Source organism: Lycium ferocissimum, chromosome 7 (assembly GCF_029784015.1).
Source record: "Lycium ferocissimum isolate CSIRO_LF1 chromosome 7, AGI_CSIRO_Lferr_CH_V1, whole genome shotgun sequence".
NCBI lineage: Eukaryota > Viridiplantae > Streptophyta > Magnoliopsida > Solanales > Solanaceae > Lycium > Lycium ferocissimum.
In genome coordinates, this window is record NC_081348.1 from 53,422,281 (window position 1) to 53,448,512 (window position 26,232).

The following is a 26,232-nucleotide window of genomic DNA, read 5'->3' on the forward strand; positions in this document are numbered from 1 at the left end:
TGTTTTAAAAATATGTTTTGTCTTGCTGGTCCATGTGTTGGGGCGAGCGTGTGTTAAGCGAGAATCGGTGGTCCTTAAGAGCCGCCCGTATATTTTATTTTCAAATAATCTAAAACTCTCTTCATAAATTGTTTTGTGATGTGATATAGCCGCGAGCCATGATATTGAGGCGTTGTGTATCTTCCCTTCGCGTGTGTATGCTTTTTGATGATATTAGGCATTGTGTATGCTTCCCTAGCATTAATGTATGCTTCTTAATGATATTGGGGCATTGTGTATGCTTCCTTAGCATTGTGTATGCTTCCCAACATATTTGGCACATTGTGTATGTTGCGAAGTGGATTCATGGTGTTGATTAATTCTTTAAGCTATGCTTTATGACGATGTGGTCCTTAGTGTAAATTGTGTTGAGATATATAATATACTTGATAAACGGTGGTTTGGGCCTTGGTTCTTATCATTTAATGATATATTCATGTAATGTAATATTTTGTGCTTGTTGTGTGTTTGTATTTTTCTAACACTTGTTAGGGGTATTTAAAGTGGTGAGCGGGATCTTGCGGTTATATTTATGTATAACTAACTCCTTACCTGCGTAGTCCGTACGGTTAAATATGAGAATGAGGTTTGGTAGTTGAAGATTTCGTGAGTGGATTTTCTTTGAGGTGAGCCGCGCATTGTTCGTGGAGAGCGGCCGTTTCGGTTTATCTAGTTTATTTCTAGTTATTTTTTTTTATTTTGGGTTTACATGCCCGACACTCGAAACTCGTATAACTAACTACGTTAGATGCTCCATGTCTTAGTGTAGGATGTGGGCTAGAGATTTTTTATCTTAGCGTTGGTTGGTTTTCATAAATCGATTATGGATTTGGTTGGCGACTATTTCGCATTTTTATCATTAATAACGTTGTTGAACACCGCACTTATTTTCTTTTAGTGTTTTCGTAAATGATTAAGGGTATGATATATAGGTTCGCACAGCTGGTGGTGTTTCTTTGGTGCCAATCACGTCTAGCGGGTATTTTGGGACGTGACAGTCCACCAGATGCAAGCTGGAACAATCTTCCATCTCTCCCTATGGCTTGACAAATTACCATCTCTGTTCCAGCATGCAAGAACTTCAACTGTATTCCTTGGCATAGTCCAACTAAGCACTCTTGAATTGATGAAGAACTGCCAAAGTTGTTCAGTCACTTTACAGTGAAGGAAAAGATGATTTATTGTTTCAGCTTCAGTTTCACAAAAAAACACCTGGAGCAAAGTTGTAAACCCCTTTTCATCACATTGTCTTGTGTTAAAACGGCTTGTTTAGCCCAGTGTTATTAAAGGCGAGCGCCTTCTCGCCTTTGGCGAGAGGCGAGGCAAGGCGTGGCTGCTGCGCCTTTCATGGCCATGGCGAGCAGACCTTCAAAAGGCGCGCCAATGGCGAGAAAGGCGAGGATGGCGCCATGGCGAGCGAGAATAAATGGCGAGGCGAGCAGCTAGGGTTTTAAAAAAAACAATTAAAAAAAGTGGAGGACTTAAATGAAGTGGAGGACTAAATAAAAATAGCAGCTAGGGTTTTTTGTTTGCCTCCTCCTCTCTTCTCCTTCAAGGTTTCAGGTATGTCTCTTTCTCCTTCTTCTTTTTCTTCAGTTCTTCTTCTTTCTTCTTCTTTCTTCCTCCTGTATTTTCGACTTCTGCTTCTTCATCTGTTCTTCTTCTTTCTTCTTCTTTTTTTTCCGGCGACAACTGTCCTATTTCTGGCCACCTCTGGTTTTTTTTTTTTTTTGACTGATTCTATTCTCTTCTTCGTTTTCTGGTTTTCTCCTCTGTTTTTTTACCCTCAGTTTTTTTTCACCTCTGTTAATTGCTCTGTTTTTTTTTCTCCTCTGTTTCTTCCTCTGTTTTTTTTTTCTCTGTTTGGACCAGTGAGGCATTGGTTGTTTTGCTCCTATTTTTTCTGTTCAATAATTGTTTAAATTTTGTTACACAGTTATAAACAGTAGGTTCAAATTCAATGGAATCGTCGGACGCTAGCAAAAAAGACATAGGTTGGAATTATGGTGCCAAAGGCCCAACAAAAGATTCAGTCACATGTATCTTTTGTCGAGAAACTTTCAATGGCGGAATTACTCGACACAAACAACATTTGATTGGTGGTTACAGAAATGTAAAAAAATGTGGAATTTGTCCGCCTGCAATTAAATATTTTAATTTTTTGGTATTTATTGGCGCCGCACTTCAAAAAGGCGAGCGCCTCGCCGCGCGCCGCGCCTTAGAGCGAGGCAGGCCTTGTCGCCTTTGAGCTCGCGCCGTCCAAAACACTGGTTTAGCCATTAACCATGTAAAGCATGCCACTTTGTATGGAATTTTAACTTTCCAAATCATTTTCCATGGCCAGAAACCAAGTTGAGGACTGATGTTACTGATGCAATTATAGGCAGATTTGACTGAGAATCTTCCTTGCTTATCCTTCAACCAAACTAAACTGTCCACCTCATTGGAGTAATCCTTAAACTGTTCAAGAGTGTCAGCCTTTCCACTTCCCAATCATTGAGCATTCTCCTGAAGCTGAGGTTCCATCCCTGATTATCTCTAACTTCCAAGATTGTTGCCTTCTACTGTTGATTCAGAATGTAAATATCAGGGAACAAACTCTTCAGTGATTGTTGACCTACCCAGACATCATTCCAGAAAGATATCTTCCCACCATTGCCTACTTTTATCTTTGAATTGTGCCATAGTCTAGGCCACTGATTCCTGATAGTTCTCCACAGCCCAACCCCGTATGGATTCTTTACTTCCTTTGTTATCCATTGATTTTCCATCCTATATCTGGACATAATTATTTCTTTCCATAAGGATTGTTCCTCTGAAGCAAATCTCCATAACCATTTCTGCAGAAGGCTCTGATTCTGTAACCTCAAGTTCTTAATTCCCAACCCACCCCCCTGCTTGCCAGAGATAACTGTACACCAATCTACGAGGTGATGCTTCTTTGTCTCACAGTTGCCTTGCCATTAGAAATTCCTTTCCTTCTCAAAGTGTCCAGCTTCTTGATGACCTCAACTGGCATGGTAATAAAGACATCATGTAGGTTGGCAAGGCATCTAGTACACTGTTGATCAAAGTTACTCTACCTCCGAGTGAGAGATATTGACTCTTCCAATTTACCAATTTCTTCTCGCATTTCTCTAAGACTGCATCCCAATTATTCATGGATTTACTCTTTGCCCCCAGTGGCATGCCAAGGTATGTAGTGGGTAAATCTCCTACTTTTCCTCCCAGAATGTTGGCCAGCCTGTTGATACCTGGAACTTCATTGACTGGATACACAAAACTCCTCTCCCAATTGATGTGGAGCCCAGAAATAGCTTCAAAAAGGATAAAGATAACTCTTAGCTGCTTCAATTGATCGCTCTCTGCATCATAGAAAACTAGTGCATCATCAGCGTATAAAAGGTGGGAAATTGAGGGACCTTGATGTCACCAGCATTGACCTTGAAACCCCTGATCTTGTTATTTATTTGAGCTGTTTTCAACGTGTCACTGAGTCCTCCCATTGCCCGAATAAAGAGAAAAGGGGATGAGGGATCCCCTTGTCTCAATCCTCTCTCAGAAGAGAAAAAACCAGAAGGTGAACCATTGATCAAGACGGAGAACTTGACTGTACTGGCACAAAACTATATCCACTTGATCCACCAGCGACCAAAGCCGATGTTCTCCAAAGTTTTCCATAGGTAATCCCAATTGAGATGATCATAAGCCATTTCTATGTCTGGTTTGCATAGAATCCCACGAACCTTGGATATCTTTCTCACATCCACACATTCATTTGCTATCAAAATAGCATCCATGATCTGCCTCCCCTTGATGAAAGCCATTTGCTGAGCATCCACTATCTTAGACATCACTTTCTTGAGCCTTTCAGTCAAGAGCTTGGAAATGATCTTGTAGAAACTGCTAATTAGGCTAATTGGTCTAAAATCCTTCAACTCTTTGGCTCCCACCTTCTTGGGGATCAAGGTTATGTAGGTAGCATTAAAGCGCTTTTCGAAATAACCTTGGGTATGGAAATTCTGAACAGCAGCTATCACATCACTGCTTACCACATCCCAACAATGGATGAAGAACGCCATAGAAAAGCCATCTGGGCAGGCGCTTTATCCCCTGCACATGATATGACACAATCTTTTATTTCCTGTTCTCCAAACTGGCTCTGAAGTAAAACATTGTCCTCCTCATTTAACATAGATTGTTCTCTCAGATTGAACTTTGGCCTCCATAGTTCGGTTTCATTGTATAAGTTCTGATAGAAGTTGGTGATTCTCTCTGAAATCTCTGATGGATCATCTACCATGGCCCCATTGATCAACAAACTATCAATGTTGTTGTACCTCTTGTGACAATTGGTAGTTCTGTGAAAGAATTCGGTATTTATATCACCCTCTTTGAGCCATAGAGACCTGGATCTTTGCCTCCATGCCACTTCTTCCCTTTTAACAATCTCCTCAAACTCTACTGTTAGAGATGCCCTCAAATAAGCCTCATCTTCAGACAACATTCTTTGTTCTTGAACCATTTCTAAGTCAGACAATTGATTGGGGACACTTTGCTTTTGCATACCCAAATTGCCTTGAACAGTTTTGCTCCCACCATTCTTTTAACCACCAGTTCTTTTAAGATTTTTCAGTTTTTTCAAAGGACTATGATCCTCTCTGAAGTGTTGCTTAATGTTTCTCAAAGAGACTTCCCACTCTACTGAAATCAAAAACCTGTCCAATACAATATCATGAGAGTAAATCCTCCAGTTCCATATCCACTATAAATTCTGAGAATTCTTCCATAGCTTTGTTGAATCAATTACAATTCTTCTTTTCTGAAGGGAATCGTAGGGTGTTGAAATCTCCAGCTATCACCCAAGGACCATCCAAGAAGCTTCTAACAGCCCCCAATTCCCACCACACCTCTTCCCTTTCCTCTCTACCATTTGGAGCATACACACTTGATAGATGCCAGCAGAAATCTTGTGTTTTGCCACAGAAACTTACAGTAATACAGTAGGATCCCACCTCACAAATTACTCCCTCCCAGATACTACTATCCCACAATAAGATAATCCCACCTCTAGTACCACTAGCCTCCAGTTGAGCATACTCCACTTGTGTTTGCATGTCATTCTGTTCGAGGGCTTGGCGAAATTCTCCTTCGTCGATAACTGGAGAAAGTTGTTGAATCTCCAAATATACTGGGAGTGGACTATTCGAATCGTAGAAGGCCTCACTTTCAACATTAAAAGAATCTGAGGGCCTAATGATAGCCTCCTCAGAAATATTTAAGTTTACAATTTGGGCCAAAGGATCAGGGCCCAAAAGAGGCGAGCCCAAAGCCCTTTTATTCAGTCCTTAGGGAAGATCCTCACGTGCCATCTCACGTGCACTTTTGAAGGATTCAAATTTTTCTGAGCAACCCACGTGGTGATCACTGTCGCCAGCTGTTGCGGACCCGGATACCCCAGCTACACCTTTTATCCATTGGGTCAAACCAGCAGTCCTTTCAGCCTTCTCTTCTCCGACGTAAAATCTCACCAGAGATTCATCCCAAATTTGAATTACATAACCTGTACCTTCAAATTCTAACTTCATCTCCTTCGGAATGTGATTTCCACCACCCTTGATTAAAACTCTAGCCCACTTCAGATGGTTACAGGGCTCAGTTTCCTCCTCCGTTCTCACCCACCCTCCACAATAATCACCGACGGCCTTTAAACTTTATGCGACCATAGCTACAACGGTAGGCCTACCAACCTGATCCACGTTTCCTTCAAAGTCTTCCTGGACTGGATTGCCCTATTGTCGGCGACCACCACTGCAAGTTCAAGTTTTGTTCCTTCCACATCCATTTTCCCCTTAAAAACATGTTCAGCAGCTATGATTGAGGCAAACTCGAAAAGATAACTGTTGTTCCCCATTTAGTAGATGTTCAAACCATGCGCTTGGTTCCAATTAGCACTTGCCCATTTACGAATTTCTGAAAGAGTCGGAGCCTCTATACAATTCACAGGGAAAGAGCCATAAATGCTCCTGCGTAACTGTTCGTTCTGGGCTGGACTGGACCCACCTTTAATAACTAGAGTGTCGCCCTTCTCTATTGCTACAGCATCGTTGATTTCTCTTGTAATCCATTTACTCCTTCTGACAGTCTCAGGAACGACCATCTTGTGTTTGGGAGTGTCTTTGGTGCAAAGTGAAAAATGAACTTCTCAATTTTATTGGCCAGCTCCAACCAACCCACATTGAACGCAACTTCTGGAATGATTATGACCGACCTGCTTTTTCCTTGCAAATTGATGATACTTATATATCTCCCCTTGCTATTATAATTCCTGGAAAAAAAAAACTGAGAAAACTGTTCCTGGGACCTCCATCTTCTCACGACTTTACCTTTAACTAGTGATGCCTCCTTTAATACATTACACAACCATTCCATGGTCTTCTGGTTGAAACATGAGCTGCTCATTACGTTTCTGCCTCGTTCAACCCAATCATACCAAACCTCTGAACGAGAAACATTCCTCGTAATATCGAAAGACTTAAAACCGGCTGCAAAATAAATCTTATAGGAATCCATAATAGAAGAAGATTTAGGCTATTGATCAGTAATCACAGTGGGTGATTGCTGGGAGTTCAGATTTCTATAGCTTAGGTCTGAATGAGATGAGAAAGGTGGTTGGAAGCTATTTTGGAGTAGAAAGAGAGAGAAATATGTGCGATGTTGGTTATGGGAGGCTATAGAGGAGAGAAAGAGTCGAAAATAGTTGAGATCAGTAAATGGTCAGAAGTACGTCGGCGACCAGAATTCGCCGGCGACCAGAAAGTGTTTAGACGAAGAGAGCAGTGTTCTGGATCTATTTTGGAGTAGAGAAATAAAGAAAAATCAGTGGAGAGTTGGTCGGAAAAGGCCAGAGAAGAGAGAGATAGTCGAAATTGGTGCTGAGTCATGACGGAGATGGGTATGGGATGATCGGAAAGTATGTTTGAGGAGAGAGAGTGACGGAATAGGGTTTTCTTTTCTTACCTTGAGGAGAAAGAGTGACGGACTAGGGCTTTCTTTTCTTACCTTGAGAACTGGGCCAGAGAGCATTTTTAACGAAGGCAATGAACCAAGATTATTATTGTGCATATTGTTGTTTATTTCTTATGATGAAATAAGTTAATATTGCGCAGAACTATAAAACTATTCTACTAGAAAACAGATAAAGCTATCCTTTTAATAGCATACCATGTTTTGGGTTCTTAGAAGTGTCTACTTTCAATTCCCTGGTAGTCTCGAAGCATTACTTTGGGAAAGGAAAACATCACAATGAAGACTAGAAGTCATGTCAGGCAGTCTAGTTGTGTTTGTCACCCCGTCAGCCTTGAATGCTTTGGCAAAATAGTATCTCCAAGAGTTGTAATATAAGATTACAGCCCCACGCTTATAAAAGAATTACCATACCTCCATGATGTCAGAGCTTTGTTAGAGTCGCATCAACCCTTTGTAAAGGAACAACGTCTTTATCATGGACCTCTCCCAAAGTTCCAAATGATCTGGTTTTGGAGGTAGATCCCATTACCATTTGAGATAACTAAAGCTAATCGACTCAAAGTGTTAGTGGTAACATACACAGCAAGAGGCTCAAATTTTACCACTCGCCCTCACCTGTAACACAAAAGATACCTCTAGGATTTGCTATTAAAGCTAAAAACCCTAAGCCTAAAAACAAACCATCATAACGATCCATAAGTTTGTAAACTAATACTGGTGTTGGAAGTTAGTCGAAACCTCACCAAAACCAAAGAGTTGATTTTTTTTTAACACACCCTAAGGAACAAGGTCAGTGGAACCAAAGCACAATGAATAATGACATGAGAACAGTGCAGAACCTTTCTGCTACCAAGTAACCAAAAGGAATTAAAACAGCTTCAGATTCTGTAGATGCCCCAAAAGATAAGGAAAAAGTGAAAATACTTATTAAAACAAAGCTCAAATGAATGGCAAAACATTGATGTTGTTGGTCCAATTATACTACAAGCAAGGATTTCTACAAATCCTTGGTAAACAAGGTCATGTCCAAAACATAGAAAAACTCAATTGATGAAAAATCCCCACAAACTTTGAAGATCAAAGTGCAGAACACAGTCTGGAAATCAGGGAATTGTAAGTATAGGAAATCCGCTCTTCCAACCCCATGCAAAGATTCACTAACAGAGATTTATTTTCTTTCAGTTCCAACGCTAATAAGATGTATTCAATGTCTCAATCACCAGCATCACATTATCAGGGTAAAATAAGTTGCATTCTAACATAATCCATAGCATACCATTGAATAGCACAAACAGTTTGCTCACGAGGTTTGCATCCTCCAAATTCACACTGGAGGCATTCTTCTTCTGAAGCTCCTCTGCTCTCTTAACAATAGACTCTTGACTTTCAAAAAACAACCAAAGAAGCTGATGTTATCACAAACGGGAGCAAAGACATTCAACTACCTAAAATAAAACCTAAACACATCAGGTTCCACAGAATCAGCTTCAAAGAAACAAGAAGTACCAATCTGCAGAGGCAGCCACATAGAGGGGATAAATAAGTTCTGTAGGCAGTTCCATGGCTTGAACAATATTCAAGATTCCCAACTGCATAATGAGAGATCGACCAACAATAAGTTTTCTTCCGAACGTCAACAGAGATGGGGACCAATCTATCCATGTAATGTTTATAGAATGGTACATTAAGCTACCGAATCACCTTCACATTTCTTAAATAGTCACTTGTCAATTGTCGGTTCCCAGTGACACGATCACATTGAGTAACCGAAAGTCCGGCAGGGCAAGCGCCGCTGTAATGATAAATTTTATATTACAACAAATTAGTCAATTAGCTTCTCAAGTGTCAAAATCACCAAACTAATATAGTATACTAATATAAACTCTAGCCCAACCTTTGAGAAGTTGGCTGGTATAAAACCGTGTGAAGGCAAAATTCCAGAAATATCTTGTGGTCTGGCAGATCACCAGAGCTTCTATATTTTGCAGCTACTTCATCACTTAATTTAGCAGAATGGCACTCTCCAATCACCTGAAATCAGAGAAGATTTCACCTAGAACTTAACACAGACATGATCAACGCTTTTTCTTGTCTTGTGAACAAAATCCAAAGTGATTGATAAAGCACTTACTAACAATTTATCAAAGGATCTTCACTGAAGTAACCAGTCTGAAATTTTTACACTTCTCAAATAGCACTTTTAGAGGTAAGATTCCGAATAATGTTGATGCCAATATAAGCACCATATGAACTTCTGATATCTACCAGTTATAATAAAATGTATTCTTTTTTATTTAAATAACCGTGTTGTCTGGGCCAGCTTGTGGGCACATCGACTAATTCCATGGGGGACCCGCCACCTCCCACCAGCAACAAATACCAAGTAACTCTGTCCACCACGGCTAGAACACATGGGAAGAAGTCACCCGGTGTTTTTTGTCTTTGCTGGGATTTGAACCTGAGACCTCATGGTTCTAACCCACTTCATTGACACTACACCACACCCTTGGGTGCATAATAAATGTATTCTTTACATGTTTAACTTGTTCAAAGGCATTGAAACCAGTGTCTACAGAGATCATTAGTATCATGCAAATGTTTTCCAGGAACTATTCCTGACTGTTTCAACTGCATGGTCATGTTAGGCAAATAAAGTGCAACTTAACGGCATCTACAACAAAACTTATACTCTGAAGAAAGCTTTAGCTACTGTCTAGACCATTACCTAATACAAGCTCACTGAGTCATAGTTGGTCTTTCCTCATATACATGCTTTGGTAACTTAATAGTTGCAAGATGCACATGTTCATCAAACAGAATATAATATAACCCTGTGGAGATGCTCCAATCGAAAGCTAATTTTATGGTAATAATATCCCTTAAGCAGAAAGCAGAGCGTAGAAAGCATAGAGAAACGCAAGCTAAGAACACCGAAGAGGATATTTGGAAGTCACAAAAGAGCAGTGAAAGTGTGAGAAAATAACTTTTCAGTATCCTAAGCAAGAAATTTATCCCTTAGTTCCCCATGTTGTCCAGTGACGGCAGATGCACCAGCAAAACCTCTCCTTGCAAAACTCACAAGAAATTCCTAGGAGAATCTATCTACTCCATAACATGTCTTCTTTTTTATTGCTGCATCTTTGTCTTATACATTGTCAATCACTCATGAAGTGATAACAATGGTCAGTAATATTTATGCCAAATGTCTTTAAGAAAAAATAGTGTACTTTAGTCATTTTTCCTACAAACAATATTGTCCTTATAATATACATTCATTTTAATTTATGAATATATATGTATGTATATTCATTTCCTCTGTATTAAGAAAATATGCATCAAAATCGTTAGAAAGAATATTCATAAGATTTTGTGCACATATGGTCCGGACCCTGCTATGTGGGAGTGTGTAGCAAATATGCTTAAATTTGAAAAGTAGTCCTCTAAGTCTCTAGCTTCTGCACAAATTTTTGGACAACCGGACAACTCCACTAGAGTCACTCTCCTTTTCCTTACTGTTCTTCCCTACATCTTGCTTGCAGATCCTGACAACCATACACAACTAAAAGGAGAATGAGAATCATATATATTCAAGATGAAGAAGATGTGATTACCTTGGTTATGACCCTCAACAGTATGTCTTGATGTTGAAGAGGTAGCTTTGAAATGTTAGCTAAGAAATTAGGTGCTATATTTTCTTTATCCTGGAACAACAAATAGTAGAATTAGCAAAGTTAATTACATTTGCCTCGCAAAATGACGTCAAATTCACCCCCCTCACCCCCCCCCCCCCAAAAAAAAAAAAAAAGTGAGAGCTTCTTTTCATGTGAAGCCAATATTTAACTCAGACCTCCTTTCTTGCGCGTTCAACTGCCATCTCAACATACATGATGCAGAAATTCCTAACCATTGATGAGGCATTAGATTCCATATATAACTGCCACAGGTCAGGTAATGGCAAACCAATGTCATGTTGGTGCTTCACTCTCTTGTTCACATGGCTTAGAATCTCAAGTACCTAATGGAAAGAATACAACTACAACTTAATACGTGTTCAAAAAATTAATGAACAAACAGCATTATCAGAAAATTTAAGAAACAAACAGACCTACCACGCTACTCATATTTGAGAATGCAACTAAAGAAAAAGAACACGTTCAAAAATGGAGGGACTGATTATATACAAACAAATTCATACAAAGTGCAAGACTCGTGAATCATCCCAAACTAGAAGCCTGTTGCCCATGTTTAAAGTACTTAGGGGTCGTTTGGTTGGTGGGATGGGAGCTATGTGCGGGGTCTGGGGAAGGGCCAGACCACAAGGGTCTATAGTAGGCACCCTTACCGTTCATTTCTGCAGGAGGCTGTTTCCACAGTGGTGTGATAACATAGTCCTGGGAATAATTAATACCTATCACCAACCGCAGTATAAAACAATCCCACATCTTTTCCCGGGATTATTATCCTTATCCCACCAACCAAACGACCCCTTAAATAACTAGAGTTCACAAGCTAGTCGATTGATTCTTGCTCTTGCCACATGACAATAAAACTAAAGCTTGATGGTGCAATTAAGAGTCAAGAAAAGGTACAAGTCTTGAGACGGGGAAAAACTAATTACTTTATATTACTCCTACCACAGATATAAAGAAATTCAAGAAAACATAATATTAAAAGACCCATTTTAGTAGTGTATAAATATGGTTAACATCACAAAAAAAAAAAATGAGCTTAATGATGCAACTAAGAATCAAGAAAATAGAAAATTCAGAGACCCAATTGGGGGAAAATGACTATTTTAAATTAGTCCTACTACTGATATCAAGAAAATAGAATACTTTAAGACCTATTTAGTAATCAAGAATCAAGAAAATAGAAAATGAAGAGACCAAATTGAGTAAAAAGCATAGAAAAATGATAAGGTTACTTTGTTGCGAACAAGAGGGGCATTAGATGAAAGGGAAGCAATGGAGAGAGGAAGAAGCTTAGTGAGTAAGTCTTGTAATTTGGAGTCATCACAAAGTGCGAGCCTTGTCAGCATTCGATCAAGAAGTTCCTCTTTCTCAACATCCGATTTTCCAGACAACATACTTGACCATGAAGAAGAAGAAGAGTCCGCCATTTTTTCTGTGAAAACCTTGGAGAGATCGTTTGATTCTAGGTATTGTACCGCTCTCTAAAAGTGTTTGTTTAAAGTATATATTACCTAACCTTTTCCTCAAGAAATTGGCAAACACATAGGAAGTCCTCCCTTAGTTAACAACAAATGTCTTGGGTGCCGTTTGGCCATAAAAATTATTCACTTTTTTTGGAAAAAAAAATTTTTTACTTTTTTCACTTTTGAGCATTTGGCAATAAATATTTCACATATTTTAAAATATCAAAAACTCAAAAAAATTATTTTTCAAAAAAAACCTCACTTTTTTATAATTATAATTTCAAAAACTATGACCAAACACAACTCCAACTCTAAAAATTCCAAAAGAAAAAGTGAATTTATTTTTGGTATCTATGGCCAAACGCCTACTTATTTTCCTTATTTTCGATTGACATATTTTTATATTTAGAAATAATTTAATTTTATGTGATCAATATATAATCACATAAATTTAAAGACTTATTTTAGACCACATATTTCAAAAATCTTTCTTTATTTCTTAAATTTCGTATCAAGTACAAATTAAGATAATCTTTCTGAAACGGAGGAAGTATCTTTTTGGACTGCTATTTAAAGTTTTAGGTAGGGGTACTCATGCTAAATTTCAGTTCAGTAATTTTAATTTTTGGTTTTTTAAAAATATTATTCCCTCCGTTCTAATTTAAATGTCACCGAGCATAAAATTTAAGAAATAAAAAGAGACTTTTGAAATTTGTGATCTTAAATTAAAGATATATAATGCATTAAAATGTCATTTGAATCTTATAATTCTAAACTTGTCATGCAGGATATTTGATTATCAATTTATTAAATATAGAAAGAGACACTATTTTGAGATAGATTAAAAAAAAATAAGACACTTAAATTATGACGGAGGGAATATATCTATCTTATTGAGACGTGACACGCATCTGCTATCTAAACAAAATCGAGTTGTACCTTTCTAATCTTACTTTCTATCTTATCATGCAAATTAAAGCATTTAAAAATTAATAAAAAAATAAAAAATAAAAAAATAAAATAAAAAACTTTTCCAACTCAAAAACTTTAGTTTCAAATCGTTTCGCACAATTGAACTTTGTAACTCAAAAATCTGATAACGATCATATGAATAATCTAAACTAAGGGCCTGTTTGGAAAGCCACCTGGTAATTGGAATTGGTGTAATTACTAGGGTAGTAATTACACAGCCTAGTAATTACACAGTAGTGTAATTACAACGACCTGTTTGTTTGTCATAACGTAATTACAGTGTAATTACAAGCGTGTTGTTTGGTTGCACCAGTGTAATTACACAGTCAGTTTAATTTAAAAATAAAATTTAATTATAAAAAATTTAAAATTAATATTTAAAAAATATTGCCTTTATAAATGATATTAAATTAGTTATTTAATAACACATTGTTTCTTGAAAATATATTAATTAATAATCATATATTTGTAACTAATATTGTAACAAAAATAATTGATATATATTTTTTAAATTAATATTTAATTTTAATTAATTATAAAACTTAAAAGAAGACTTTTTTGTGAGAACGTCATGGATTAGATGTTTGAAAAAAAAATATTAATAAATATAATGCCATAACATTATTCAAATGTTTGACACAAAAAATTCATCAAATGTAAGTGAAAAATAAACAACATGCAATGTGAAAGCAAATAACTTAAAATTGAAAATATAACTTAAATTCAAAATCCAAAAGAAAAAGTTCAACATAATACTCTTATGTCAAAGTCCAACATTACATAAGTAAGTTCCAACGTAACTTAAGTAAATAATTCAAAAAAAAGGAAAAATATAAATCTATAACCTCATTCACAATGAAATTCTACTTTAATAACGTCACTCGTTATATGTCAAGTTCGTTAATGACTCATTCTTTCCAATATTAAGAGGTGTAGTTTCAAATATTAGAATAATAACAAGGTTATGCTAAATGAATAAAATAAAATAAAAATATGAGCAATTACATGGAACCACAAGAAGTAAAGTTGGGAATGAGAAGAAGGAAAATGAAAAATAAATAATATAAAAAGAAAAATACATTTTAAAAAGTAAAAATAATTCAAAAGTAAAAATAAAAAATAAATTAAAATAATAGAAATAAAAAAATATTAAAATAATAGAAATTAAAAATAAAAAGAAATTAAGTAAAAAAATAAACAAACTAAAAAGTAACCCTGTAATTACACCCAATTCTCGGCCCCCCCCCCCGAGAATTGGAGAGTGTAATTACACCCTGTCAATTACACCTAATTTTCACCTAACTGTGTAATTACTTGGTCAAACAAACAGGCCAAACTGTGTAATTACACCCAATTCCAATTACTTGGGTGGCTTTCCAAACAGGCCCTAACTTATGACTTTAAATTATCTACTATAAAGCCTCTAAAGAATAGGCAGATTACTCGGGACAGATTCCCGACTATTCCTGAACTAAAATTAAATGCATGAATAAAGAAAAGACTAATAGCAAAGGATTCATGAACTTCATGATTGGAGCAGAGCTCATCAAAGCAGCTTGAAGAGAGGAGATCATAACTCGTCGTTTGCTCATCTATATAACATGTATTTACATGAAATAAATTAATGTAGGTCTCAAGGAAAAATAACTGGACGTCGGTACATCATAGCGGTACTCGGTGAGTAAAGTAATCCTCCTATTAAAGTTGGAACAAGATATAGAAAGAAACATGATATGCATAAACAACAACAACATAATCAGTGTGATTCCACAAGTGAGCACTGGAGAGGGCGGGGTGTACGCAAGCCTTACCCCTACCTTGTGTGAGGTAGAAAGACTGTTTTCGATAGACCCTCAGCTCAAGAAAAGCGTTTTCAAAAATATATTTGACAAATGCAAAAGTAAAAGTCGTGGTGAAAATATTGTAAAAAGAAAAGTACTAACACAAAAGTAATAAAGATAACCCATGTAAAAGAAACAACAGTAGTAATACAATTCAAAGAATAAGATAGTAATAGAATAATAATAATGATAATGATAATGATAAGTAGAAGAGGGAGCAAATAAGGTGTTCTAAGCTAGAACCATGCTCTCCCACAAGAAAAATCGAAAGTGTCGACTACTTACTAACCCTCTAGGCCTCTACTCTAATTTTCACCCTCCGTGCTTTTATCTATGGTCATGTCCCGGGTGAGGGCGAAAATGAACAATGTCATGTCTACTAACTTCTCCTCAATTCTTCCTCGGCTCTACCTCTACCTCTCCTTAGACCTATCACTATCAACCTCTCGCACTTCCTCACAGCGGTATTTGTGATCCTCATATTTGCATGCCCAAATCATCTCAGCCTCGCTTTCCGCATCATATCTACCACTAAAGTCACTCCCACCTTACCCTATATAGCTTCGTTGTTAATCTAATGTCTCCTAGTGTGTTGATCTATCTAATCATCCTCATCTCCACTACATTCATCTTCTGAACGTGTGAATTACTAACTGGCCAACACTGTGTCACATCAACATAGTTGGTATAACAACCACTTTATAGAACTGACCTTCAAGTCTCGATGGAAACTTCTTATCACATAGACACCGGATGCGAGACTCTATTTCATCCACCCCTTCCAATACGGTATGCGACATCCACGTCGTCTCCACATTTTCTTGGATTATTGACCAAGATACTTGAAGCTTTCTCTCTTGGGAATGACCTGAGAATCAATCCTCACTTCCATATCAGCCTCATGAGATGCGTCACTAAATTTTCACTCTATGTACTCTGTCTTAGTCTTGCTCAACCTGAAACCTAACATCCAGTCTATCGTTAACTCTGTCGTATGTCTCGTCAATCAATACTATGTCATCTCTAAATAACATACACCATGGTACCTCCTTTTGGATATGCTATGTCAATTCATCCATCACCAAGAAAAATGAAAACGGGCTAAGAGTTGATTCCTAGCGAAATCCCATCTCGACTAGAATTTGTTTCGGGTCTCCTCTCACAATTTCCATTCGGATTTTGGCTCGATCATACATGTCCTTGATCGCTCTAATGTATGCCACATGTACACCTGTAGCTTCAAGCATATCCATAATACCTCCGTAAAAACATTATCGTATGTCTTTCCTAAGTCAATGAACACCGTATGTAAGTCTCTCTTCTTGTTCCAACAATCTCCTTAGAAGATGGATGGCTTCCGTAGTTGCTTGCTCCGGCATGAATCCGAATTGGTTCTCATAAATGGACACATCCTCTTCTTTACCACCCTCTCCAAACTTTCATAGTAGCTTAGTAGTTTAATACCTATATAGTTGTTGTAATTTTGAAAATTAGCCTTGTCCTAGTACAACGGGATCATTATACTCCACCTCCATTCTTTGGGGATTTTAGTCTTCGTAAAAATAACACTAAACAATTCCAAATGTTTAATATTTACCAATGTTTTTTTAAGTAAGTAAAGATTTATTTACCAAATGAAAATATTTACAGCTCAAGACAAATTCTATATTTTATTTTTGCATTAAAAAATGCCTACTTTTCAATTACACTTGAGACGATATCTAAGTTGTCAAGAGTGATAAATTTCATTAAAGGTAACATAAGTGAAACTCCATTAGATAGTTTAAGGCAATGATGTCTCCTTTAAACCTAAATTGGCATCTTAAACTTTAGTTTTGAAAGAAAAAATCGAAGGCTTTCTTGCATGTGGAGAAAAGTCAAATCGTCCTACGAGGATCCTACACTCTCAAAGTCAATTATAGCAGATTGTCTTTTAATAAAAGAGAATTATTGACAAATTTTCTGGCTAAGATCAAGCTTAGCATTTGCAGCCCATAAAAATAACAGCGGATAGTCAGATCTCGTTTTTAGAAATATTGTAGAATTTATGCACCTACTACCAACTGGACTAATTCCTTTGATTCTCCATTGTCAGATCACTGAAACCATCAAATTCTCATTAATACCACAAAAGTCTTCTCAATTCGTTAGTAATAAAATCTTATCAAAACCCCAATCTTGAAATCATTTAAACTTGAATTTGAACTTTTTAAATAGCTTTTTTTTTGGGGGGGTGATGTGATTGGAATTCCTTGATAAAGCATAGGTGAAGTTATATACAAAATTTGAGGAAGATTTGAGGTATGGACTACTTTGGAGTTAAATTTCAGATCTAAAATTGACCTAGCAAATATCACATCGACGACTATATGTCAAGTTGTGTATATCATTGTATATCAAACAAATAATTTCACGGATATACATAATTATACATGATATATGTATAACTAGTCCATATATATGAGATACACAGAAATACCAGAAAACTATACTCTTATATACAAGAGGATATACATGAGATACATGGAGATATACATAGATATAAAATTACTATAATCTCTAAAACCACTCCAATGAGGTCAAATTTCCAACTTAGCTTCCTTAAGATGTTTTTACGCTATTGAACCAAGACCTTTAACAATACTTTTCGAATTTTGAATTTTAAAATCCCAATATTCAAACTTAATTAATGGAGTTTACAATATTTGTTTTCATGGAGTTTTCTGTATTTGTTTTCATGGAGTTTTTCAGGTTAGTGAAGTTGAAATCTTTCGGCGTTGCTCTATCTTTGGTGACATCATTTCCTCTTGTTGTTACTTAGCTGGTGTTCTGCCTTCTTCTGAATTTATTTTTCATTGGTATGGACTGTTTTGTGGTGAGTGGTTGGTGGAAGAAGTTGAGCTATAATAAATGACGGTCTTATGGTGGTATCTAGAGGTGGCAAAATGGGTAAAAAATATGGTTATCCGCCCGATGCAACCCATTTTAAATAACCATTTTTATGACTTTTCAAACATAGTCAATTTACAAAAATAGCCATTTTTTGTGTCACTTTTAAAAAGTTGCTAGTTTACAAACATAGTCACCTTTTGGGTTGTCTTCAAAGTGCAAAGTAGTCATATATGAAATAGACGCTTTGGGAGGGAGGTGGGTGAGGGTTGGGTGGAGCGGTGGTGTGTGATGGGGTGAAGTTGGGGTGGGTAGGTGAAGATGAAGTGCGTTCGAGGGTGGTCGTTGGGTGGGGCTGGGATTTGGTTGGGGAGTGGGATTGGGTGGATAATTTCCAAAAAAGATTTTCTTGGAGGTCGTATCATTGAAAAGTTTCGAAGTTCTATTCTTCCCACAAATGTTGAGGCGCTACTATGTACTAGGGATTAGATTTGTGGACAAAATGGTAAACTAGTCTTCTCCATATTGGCTACATGAAGCCAACATCTTTGAAGTAGCTTTGGATAATATGGATAAGATGGATATACACATTATCCATCGGGTAACCCATTTTTTAATAGTGTTAAATATGGGCGGGTCGGGTAATTGATCCGTTTTTTGTCAACCCATTTTCGATCCAGTCCATATCCGACTCGACCCGCCCGTTTGCCACCCCTACTGGTATCTTAGTATAATGAAGATAATGAAGAAGAGAGAATTTGTGCATTTCGCTATAAAATTTTAAATATTTTTGAATTATTAAATCAGACCAATATTAAGAAGTATATATTTCTTGTTGTTATAAATAAATATCTTTTGTAATGGATGTCTATCATATCATAGATAAATATCTCTCTAAGAGAGAAATTAGGCTTGTAACTTTGGGATTAAGTCAGTTTTCCCTTATAAATAGAGGGGTTCTCTTTCACTGTAAAACAATCCCTCAAGAGAAATAAAGAACTCTTCTCTCTTATCTCCTTCTCTACTAATATTATTGGTCTTGCTTTATTATTTGATAACACGTTATCAAAGACGAGTCTCTAATATTATTTGTGATTACTTATAATTTGTTTCTTATTTCGTTATCAGCGCGAAACAAGTAAACATGATCTCTGGTCGTGGCATCCTCAATTAAATGAGATTATTGGCTACTTTCAAAGACGCCTCAGTAAGTATATCCTTAAGGTGTTATTCCTATCAAACTCTACTGCAATTGTTCCTCCTGTGATTGGTTTTAAATCTGTTGCTATGGAGTACTTCTAACTTAACAACTATAGTAACCATCACTTGCTTACAAAAAGAGATTTACAATTCCATTTGACCTTTAAATTTTAAAGGCCTTGTTAATATTAACAAGTTCCATTATTTATTGTGGGATCCATGTGTAAATAGCATACAGCTTACAAACTTCATGCATATCCAATTTTCCAGAGCACATGCTTATCTTAAAGGTTTACTAGGTATTGTATTTTCAAATTAAGCAAAACATCTGTGCTGTTTAATATCTGCATTGCAATAGCTTTGTCAGAAAATTCTATGTTATAGGCCGATTCGACTTTGGATCGTGTATCAATATGTAGAATTAATTGTACAACAGTTTTCTAATTTAAATATCTTATATTAATAAATATACTCAAACTCCAGCAGAGTTTGCAAATATATATAAAGACGATCACTGAAGTGGTAATATTTTTCTTAGTCTTGTTATGGCTAAATTCATTTATGCCTATAACCACCAGAAGTGGTAATTTATTTCATGTCTTCGTTAATCACAAGAAGTGATAATATTGTTACTGGGTTATTATGATTATATATAGTATTAGTGGAAGACACGTTAGAGAAAAACTCTCTATATTTATGTATGCTTCGATTTGCTCCTGAAGTAGCAATATCTTGAAAGATACTATAAGCTATTATAATTTGATATGCTTGAGACACGTTCAAATGATTATGTTTCATTCCTGAAGAATGAGAACTCTTACTAGACTTTACAAATACAGATATATTCCCTGAAGTAAATACGACAACATTTAGTAAAGCTAATAAATACAGACGTGTACTTGATTATGGAGATATCACAATTCACCTCCAGAAGAGGTAGAATAATTGAGAAGAAATATTCTAAATACTCTTGTGTTAAATATCTCATCAAATTTTCTTTCATGACACCAGCAGTGTCTAACGAAATCAATTAAGGGCTCCAGAAGAGCCTAATTATTGAAAGATTAAAAACTTTATTAAGAAAATGTCCTCATCGTGGAACCCTAGACCATATGCTACTATACATTTTCTATCACGGGCAAGCCTAATTATTGCTGCTGGAGGTTCTATAATGGGAAAAAGCACTGATGAAGCCTTACAATTGTTAAATGAAATTTCTGAAAATGCAGCACAATGGCCAGTTGGTCGTGCGGCGATTAAAAAGGTAGCCATGGTAAACCAAATGGATGTTTTGAATACTCTAACTCAACAAGTTGCATCTTTAACACAAAAGCTCGAAACCTTTACGGTAAATCCACAATAACTGCATCAATTAGAAGGATGTGACATTTGTGGGGAGGGTCATCTTAATCATGAATGTCAAGCCAATAATCAGAATGATGAGCAGGAAAACTTAATATGTTACAAAACTTATCCCTACGGGAGTCCTATGGCTCAAAAACATCCACGATTCCAGTGGGGCAACCCAATGGCGCTGAAAACTCCCATCAGTTTTAGAAGCAATAGATACAGGGACCACCTAGTTTCCAGAATAAAAACAAAGTGCAATAAAATTTTCAACAATATCAACAACAACCTCAAAGGAATCATCAGCCAGTCCTAGAAGACATGATATACAAATACATCAAGGCAGCTGACGAGAAAATGGAAAGTCAACATTCAGCCATTAAAAATTTGGAAATTCAGGTAAGTCAATTAGCAACCCTTATGTCTGGAAAAATCCAAGATGCTCTGCTTAGCAACACTGAGAAAAATCAAAGGGAGCACCTCAAAGACATTTCATTGCGGTCAGGTAAAGACCTTGATGATCCATATGCTAATAGACAAGGTAAACCACATAAAGTAGTGCATGCAGACGAAGGTGAAAATGAAAACAACTATGAGTTTTCAAAAAGAAAAAAGGGTGCAAGAAGAAGAATTGATTAAAATCCTCACTCGTTTCCTCTACCTTTTCCCTAAAAGATGAATAGAGAAAAACTGGACAGACGATTTTTAAATTTTTTGGAGATTTTAAAACTACTTTACATCAACATACCTTTCAGAGACGCTTTGACACAAATGCCTTCACATGCTAAATTTCTTAAAGATATTTTGTCAAGTAAACAAAAATTAGAAGAAGTCTCACAATAGATTAAGCTTACGAAAATTGGAATGTTATACTTCAAAATAAGCTTCCACAGAAACTTGGGGATCTAGGTAGTTTCACTATTCCTTGCACTTTGGGAGGTGTTCGTTTTGAAAAAGCATTATGTGATTCAGGTGCTTCAATAAATCCAATTCCTTTTTCAATTTTTAGAAAATTAGAACTTGGTGAAATAAAGGACATTAGTGTGTCTCTTCAATTGGCTGATCAGAGTACTAAAAAACCGAAAGGAATTATTGAAAATGTCCTTGTTAGAGTTGATAAATTTGTATTTTCGGTAGATTTTATAGTACTTGAAATGGAGGAAAATAGTGAGGTACCATTGATTTTGGGTAGACCATTTCTCGCGACAGGAAGAACAATTATTGATGTCTATCAATGACAATTGATACTACTAGTTGTTGATGAAAGAGTGATATTTGGCATGCAGAAAATAATGAAATTTCCTGAGGATGAGTCATCATCTTCTTGTTTTACTATTTACTTGCTAAATGAGCTTGCAGATGAATACAAAGATGATCAGTTAATAACTGATTCATTAGAAAGATGTGTGGGCAATTCAGGTACCACAAGTAATGATGACCCAATAATAAAAGAAGAAGCTGAAACACTGGAGAAAGGTTCATAAAAAGGAGGAAGTCTCACCAGGAGAAGTTCAAACAAAAGTTGAACTTAAAACTCTTCCTTCTCATTTGAAATATGTTTTTCTAGAATCCGAATTTCCTGTGATCATTTCTTCTTCTTTGACTACAGAACAAGAAAGAAAATTGATTGGAGTGTTGAAAGAACACAAAAGAGACTTAGGGTGGACTATTGCTGACATCAAAGGAATCAGTCTAGCTATTTGCATGCATAGGATTCTCATGGAGGATAATTTCAAGCCAATAGTCCAACCCCAAAGGAGACTGAACCCAACAATGCAAGAAGTCACCAAGAAAGAAGTAGTGAAACTTCTAGCAGCACGTATCATTTACCCGATATCTGACAGGCCTTAAGTAAGTTTTGTGCAGGTAGGACTGAAGAAAGGAGGTATGATAGTAGTAAAAAATGATAATAATGAACTCATACCTACAAGAACAGTTACGGGATGGAGAGTCTGTATTGATTACAGATGACTTAATGAAGCCACAAGAAAAGATCATTTTCCCTTGCCTTTTATCGATCAAAGGCTTAAGAGAGTGGCAGGTCATGATTTTTACTGCTTTCTTGATGGATATTCTGGATTTAATCAAATATCAATTGCTCAAGAAGATCAAGATAAGACTACATTCACATGCCCCTAAGTTACATATGCTTACCGAAGAATGCCATTTGGACTATGCAACACTCCTGCTAAATTTCAGCGTTGCATGTCGACAATTTTTTTCAGACATGACTGAAAACTTTTTGGTAAGACATTTGAAGATTGTCTCTATCATTTGACTTTGGTGCTTAAAAGATGCGAAGAGACAAATCTAGTTCTTAACTGAGAAAAATGTTATTTTATGGTAACAGAGGGAATTGTTTTGGGACATAAAATTACTGCTGAAGGGATAGAAGTGGATAAGGCTAAAACTAATCTTATAGCAGGATTACCTGCTTCTACCACTGTAAAAGGCATTAGAAGTTTCTTAGGGCATGCAATTTTTACAGAAGGTTTATAAAAGATTTTTCAAAAATTTCAAAACCGTTGACTAACCTATTGATGAAAGATGCGAAGTTTGAATTTTCAGATGATTGCAGGAAAGCATTCGAGATCCTCAAAGAACAATTGACCAACGCCCCAATTGTTGTTTCTCCTGATTGGAGCCAACCATTTGAAATAATGTGTGATGCGAATGACACGGCAGTTGGAGCCATATTGGGAAAAAAGAAAGATAGGATCTTCAGGCCTATCTACTACGCAGTAGAACACTCAATGAAGCTCAAAAGAATTACACTACAATGGAGAAGGAACTACTGACAGTAGTATTTGCATTTGACAAATTCCATTCCTATTTGATAGGAACAAAAGTTACAGTATTCACTGATCATGCAACTTTAAAGTACCTCTTAACAAAGAAAGATGCAAGACCTAGATTGTTAAGATGGATACTCCTTTTGCAAGAATTTGATCTTGAAATAAAAGATAGAAAAGGATCAAAAAATCAGGTTGCTAATCATTTGTCACGTTTAGAGGACCCTCCTACCGAGACATCAGATATTAAGGAGGAATTTCCCTATGAGGATATCTATGCAATCACAACAGTTGTAAATCAACCACCTTGGTTTGCTGACATTGCCAATTATTTGGCTGGCGGATGTATCCCAAAAGATTTTTCTTACAAACAAAAAGAAAGGCTTAAAAAAAAGTAAAGCATTATTACTGGGAAGATCCTTACTTATTTAAATTTTGTGCAGATGAAATAATCAAAAGATGTGTACCAGAGACAGAAATGAACAAAGTCTTAAGTCATTGCCTTGATAGAGCTGTAGGAGGACATTATAGAGGAAGAAAGACAGCCGCTGAAGTACTTGAAGTTGGTTTATTCTGGCCTACTTTGTTAAAGGATGCAAGAAATTATGTCGCCGCTTGCGACAAGTGCTAGAGAAGCGGTAACATTTCATAAAGGGATGAGATGCCCTTAACTCTATTCTTGTATGTGAAATATTTGACGTTTGGGGAATTGACTTTATGGGTCCTTTCCCTCGGGTGCCAGCCGTAGCTGCGGGCTCTGGCACCTGACCTCGAGCGGTCGTAGCTCGAGTCCTCACCATCTGTGAGAGAAGAGAAGATAGTCAGATACCAATTTGATCTTTCCAGATACCAAATTGAATAAATTAGGACGGAGAATGAAAAGAAAGTGAGATTTCCTAAATGTCCTATAACCTCCCGCAGATAAGTACAGAGCTCATCGTACCGATCCACGATACTCTAGTAGACACGCTCTTGTATTAAAAACCGATTAACCTAGGGCTCTGATTCCAACTTTGTCACGACCTATTTTGCCTAAGTCGTTCGGGCACTTACCTTTCCACCTCGGTAAGCGAACCCTCAACCCAACAATGAATAAATATATAAATTTATGAAATTAAGCAATGGAATGGAAATAATACAAGAGCATCTAAAGGGAAATACTACAATCCGGAATACGAATACATAAAGTGTCTATGTCTCCGAATAGAATAGGACATAAAAATAGAAAGTCTTTAAGGCAGCGGACGGCCATGCTCACCCTGGAGACTCAAGAGAAGTCGAAGCAACGATCAACCACGCGTCATCGAAGTGGTCAGATCCGACTCGATACTCGCATTCATAAAAGAATGAAGTTAAGTGCGAAGACGACAAAAAATGGCTTGATGCCGGTAGGCATCATCGGCCGACTAAGCATAGCTAACACAATTCAGATAATAAAGCAGATAAGCAAATAAACCAACAAGGATATGACAATACAATTAATTCCAAATATCCGTCATCACCTATGTAAAGCATCTAATCCTCAAATATGCCAAATCTGTATGTATCCAATCCAATCCACATCACAATACAACACCAAACATCTCAATAAAGTCATAATGCAATGCAATGCAATGAAGGGATGAATGCAATGCAATGCCATGCAAATGAGGTGTACACATGTACTCCGGATGGAAATATTGACGTCTCGATAGCACAACCTAGGGCGCGATTCCGTTAAGTCCGTTGCCACCCATTCCGAATCTTTTCCCCGACGTACGGACGGACCCCGAATCCTTTGCCACGGGGGTTCTCACCGGCACCACCGGGGGACCCGCGAGTCCATACACTAACAACAATTTCGAACTAACATCGGATATCGGCCCGTGCAACAACGATTCGAATTGATCATCGGACATCGGCCATCTCACGTCACTCAAGTAAAAGAGTTTTAGCAAGTATCAATTTCACTCAATCAATGATTCCGGGATGAATATCGGACATCGGCCATCTCACGTCACTCAAGTAAAACTGAGCCCAGCTCATCAAATATCATCAATATCTCCACAGTGTATCATGAAAATGAAGGTGCGTGCAATGCATGAATCACATCAATAATCAGGCTCAATATCACAAGTACCAACAATGGGTATGCCAACAATATATCCAAATCACAAGTACCAACAGTGGGTACGCCAACAATATATCCAAGTACAAATACCAATAGTGGGTATGCCAATAATATAATAATCAAGATGATAAAACATAATCCAATATCTACCAACGACTCATGGTATTAAGCCGGCACAATAGAACAATCAAATCACACATAACGGGGTGGCTAGCCCCAAACACACAACAGAGCCTAACCTAAGGCAATATCCAACCCGATTTCATACCCGAAGGTTCACATACTGTCTCTGACAATATAATCTAAATATGTACTTTGCTATACGAAGTCTCACCAAGGGTAAGCCATAACCTACCTGGATGGCCGAACCGCAACATCAACAACTCACTCCTTTGCCTTACCTTTCCGCTGAACCTCAGAACCAATGTAGTTTAAGCATAATCGAATTCTAGATTAGAAATCATGAAGAATGATACTAATATTGCTACTATTCAAATTAGGTCAACTCTAGCCCTAGAAATTGGGGAAACGGGCCCACAACGGCAAAACGGAAAATTCGGTAGCAAAATTCCAAATTAAGTACTAGGTGACCATAACCCAACCACTAATTGCTGATTTAACTCAAAGATTAGCTTAATTTCCGATTTCAAGCGAAACCCCCAAATTTGGTATAAACCCTAAGTCTTTGATTCCGAAATTCAACGCTAAAAGTGGAAGATATATGATTAATAAGCTTAGATTAGTCAAATTCTAACATAAACATCATCAATTTCCTCATACATGAGCTTAAGGAAAAGTTCATCAAAACCGTCCTTCAACTTCCATCACTAAGGGATTGTTAATGGAAAGGGAGAAATC

The 26,232-nt window shown here is 36.9% G+C and overlaps 1 protein-coding gene across 2 annotated transcripts in view; it reads right to left on the reverse strand.

The window, feature by feature from the left end:
* LOC132065663 (uncharacterized) overlaps positions 1 to 12,249 on the reverse strand; it is a 49,337-nt gene extending 37,088 nt beyond the window's left edge. Inside the window, exons 1-7 of one of the 2 annotated variants that reach the window (XM_059459152.1) lie at positions 11,993 to 12,249; positions 10,916 to 11,083; positions 10,680 to 10,769; positions 8,963 to 9,099; positions 8,770 to 8,860; positions 8,575 to 8,657; positions 8,345 to 8,451 (exon numbers count right to left, since the gene is read on the reverse strand). In XM_059459152.1, the coding sequence (XP_059315135.1) occupies positions 8,345 to 8,451; positions 8,575 to 8,657; positions 8,770 to 8,860; positions 8,963 to 9,099; positions 10,680 to 10,769; positions 10,916 to 11,083; positions 11,993 to 12,187 (871 nt within the window). In that variant the 5' untranslated portion in view covers positions 12,188 to 12,249. Of the gene's footprint in view, positions 1 to 8,344; positions 8,452 to 8,574; positions 8,658 to 8,769; positions 8,861 to 8,962; positions 9,100 to 10,679; positions 10,770 to 10,915; positions 11,084 to 11,992 lie in introns of those variants that run through there. The other variant, XM_059459153.1, reaches the window with a different exon arrangement.
* Between the last annotated feature and the right edge of the window lie 13,983 nt (positions 12,250 to 26,232).